At 32.3% G+C, this 2,704-nt stretch overlaps 1 protein-coding gene across 2 annotated transcripts in view; it reads left to right on the top strand.

Annotated features, from left to right (window-relative positions):
- Nucleotides 1-2,704, top strand: part of LOC107678782 (cysteine-rich motor neuron 1 protein-like) — a 65,379-nt gene that overhangs the window by 59,825 nt on the left and 2,850 nt on the right. For both annotated transcript variants that reach the window (XM_016474174.1, XM_016474175.1), the window contains exon 12: nt 2,142-2,231. In XM_016474174.1, coding sequence (XP_016329660.1) covers nt 2,142-2,231 — 90 coding nt within the window. The remainder of the gene's footprint in view (nt 1-2,141; nt 2,232-2,704) is intronic.

Raw genomic sequence — 2,704 nt, 5'->3', positions numbered from 1 at the left:
ATCTCTATGAAGAATTTCAGTCAGGTTTCAGGCCCCACCATAGCACAGAAACTGCACTTGTTAAAATTACAAATGACTTGCTTCTTGCGTCAGACCAGGGCTGTATCTCATTGCTAGTTTTACTTGAATCTTAGTGCTGCGTTCGATAATATAGATCATGACATACTCATAGATCGATTACAAAACTATACAGGTATTCAAGGGCAGGCTTTAAGAGGCTTTAGATCCTACCTGTCTGACTGTTACCACTTTGTTTATTTAAACGGGGAATCATCTCAATTAACGCCAGAAAAGTATGGAGTGCCACAAGGATCTGTCTTAGGCCCTCTGCTATTTTCAATATACGTTTCTGTGAAGCTGCTTTGCAATGATTCGTATCATGAAAAGTGTTATAAAAATATACGTCAATTGAATATAATTTTTTATTTTAATTTGACATTCTTATATTAATCATTTTTAGTGTTTTATTTAGATTTTTTATTTTTAAATTATTTATTTTACTTTTATAAATCAATTATTATTTAATAATTATTATTTATTATTTTTTAAATAAAATGATCTTTTTGATTGTTTTTAAAGAACTAGAATGGAAAAAACTAATATAGTTGCAGAAAAGTAAACGTAATAAAACGAGCACAGAAGTTGATTCCTCACCTGTCACTGGTTAGTTTTGGGCCCAGATGACGGTTGTTTTATGAACATGTGCTTCTTCAGACACACAGAGCTTCTGCTGAGGCCAGTTTCTATCAATAAACCCACTGGACGCTTTTACACGTGACCCGCGGGCCACAAAACACATGTGCCGTCCCTCCATCGGCTCATTAAACGCACATTAGCCTGCGGTTAATGCAGTGAAAGCAGGATGATGTACAGTAATATCATGACATATTTCTGTGTTTTTGTCCTCAGAGGACAAACTGGAGACGCTGCGTCCCGAGTTCTGCGTCTCCAGCTCTGGAGAAATCCTGCAGGCCGGTGATTCGTGGAAGCCGAACGCCTGCAGCAGCTGCGTCTGCCGTAATGGGAGCGTCCAGTGCTTCTCGCAGCAGTGTCCGGCTGCCGACTGCAGGGTCCCTGTGCTGCGGAAGGGCCAGTGCTGCCCGCAATGCATGCTGGGTACGCGTCTACATACACAAACACACTAATGACAGTGATTTTACCATGGGAAAAAGTGTTTGAACAGTAAAAAGTGGAGTAGAATCAGTAACGCACAGACTCGGCAATGTAAGATGGTACATTTAATAATCAGAATAAATCATTCTGAATTTTACTTTTTTTTTTTTTATTAAACTTAGTGTTTTTATTTAGTGTTATTCATTTAACTTTACATTTTTATGATTTCATTCATTTTTAGTAAGTGTTTTAATTTGATCGATTGATTATTTATTTCTTTATTTTAGTTTTACATTATTATAATGTAATTAATTTTTAGTGTTTTCTTTGTAATTTTAATTTAAATAACATTTTATTATTTTAATTTTACATTTATTTATTTGTATTAACTGTTATACAACATAACATTTATAATTTTTTATTATATTTATATATATATTGTTTAATTTTGAATGTGTTTTATAAGTATTATTTATTCAATTGTACATTTTTATAATTCAATTTTTAGTCTTTTATTTTATTTTTTTATTCATTTTAATGTTATATTTTAATAATTAACTTTAGTAAGTGTTTTATTAAACAATTATGAAAATATTTTATTAAATTATTTTATTAAAATAATACATTAAATCAGCTGTTACATGCAACAATGCATGACATGCCAGTCAGAGTTGAAATCTGTTTTATAAAAAGAAATCGCCGCTAAAGTGTTTCAGGCACAAGCATCAGTCAGTGAACATTCGCTGGCTTTAATAATCAAAGTCAAACGCTGACGTTGATCTGTGGTGTTCAAGCCTCGATGGCAAACATTCCTGCGATATCGACACGTTCCTCTCAATGTGAGGAAAGAACAAGCGAATATCACTCCATCAGCTTTTCCTTCGCAGGGAAAAAGCCTCCGTGTTTCATCTTTGCTTTGTTTTGATTTTGAAGCTTGATTTTCTCCATGAGAAATGAGCTGAATGAATACCACGTTTAGATGATGTTTGAGAGATTGATGAGCTCAAGATGATTTTGTGTGTTTGCAGAGATCACGAACACATCAGTGCCGGTAATGCTGTCGACGGCCGTCACCGAGAGCCGGATCACCGCCGCTCCTCCGGTCCTCGCCGTCACCGGTAATTACAGTCTGATAATGAGCGCACGATAGAGCCGTCTCACTGATCTGAGAACAACACGAGACACCGCACAGCGCGAGGAAGACCCCAGCTGATCTCATTTTAATTCTACTTTTTAAAAAAAATTATATATTGAAAAATATTTGGTTGTCTTTATTTTTATAGAAAATATATATTTTATTTTTATTTATTTTTTAAATTTAGTTGTTTAATTTTTAATGCTTTGTTTTTAATTTACATTTCTATGATTATTTTTATTATTTACTGGTTTATTATTATTATTTTTATATTATAGTGTTTGTTTTTACTGTTTTAATTTTTTTTTAGTTTTTTATATATTTTTTGTTTTTGTTTTACTATTATATATTTATTTTAGTTTTATATTTTTGATAAATTTTTTGTACTTTTTAAATTGCCTTTATTTTAAAGTTGTTTATTTATGTATTTATTTAGTTTTGTTTTACATGTGTATG

This window comes from Sinocyclocheilus anshuiensis, unplaced genomic scaffold (genome assembly GCF_001515605.1).
Source record: "Sinocyclocheilus anshuiensis isolate Anshui unplaced genomic scaffold, SAMN03320099.WGS_v1.1 scaffold208, whole genome shotgun sequence".
Taxonomy (NCBI): domain Eukaryota; kingdom Metazoa; phylum Chordata; class Actinopteri; order Cypriniformes; family Cyprinidae; genus Sinocyclocheilus; species Sinocyclocheilus anshuiensis.
Note: the sequence above shows the minus strand (reverse complement) of the source record. Positions and strands in the feature narration are given on the sequence as shown.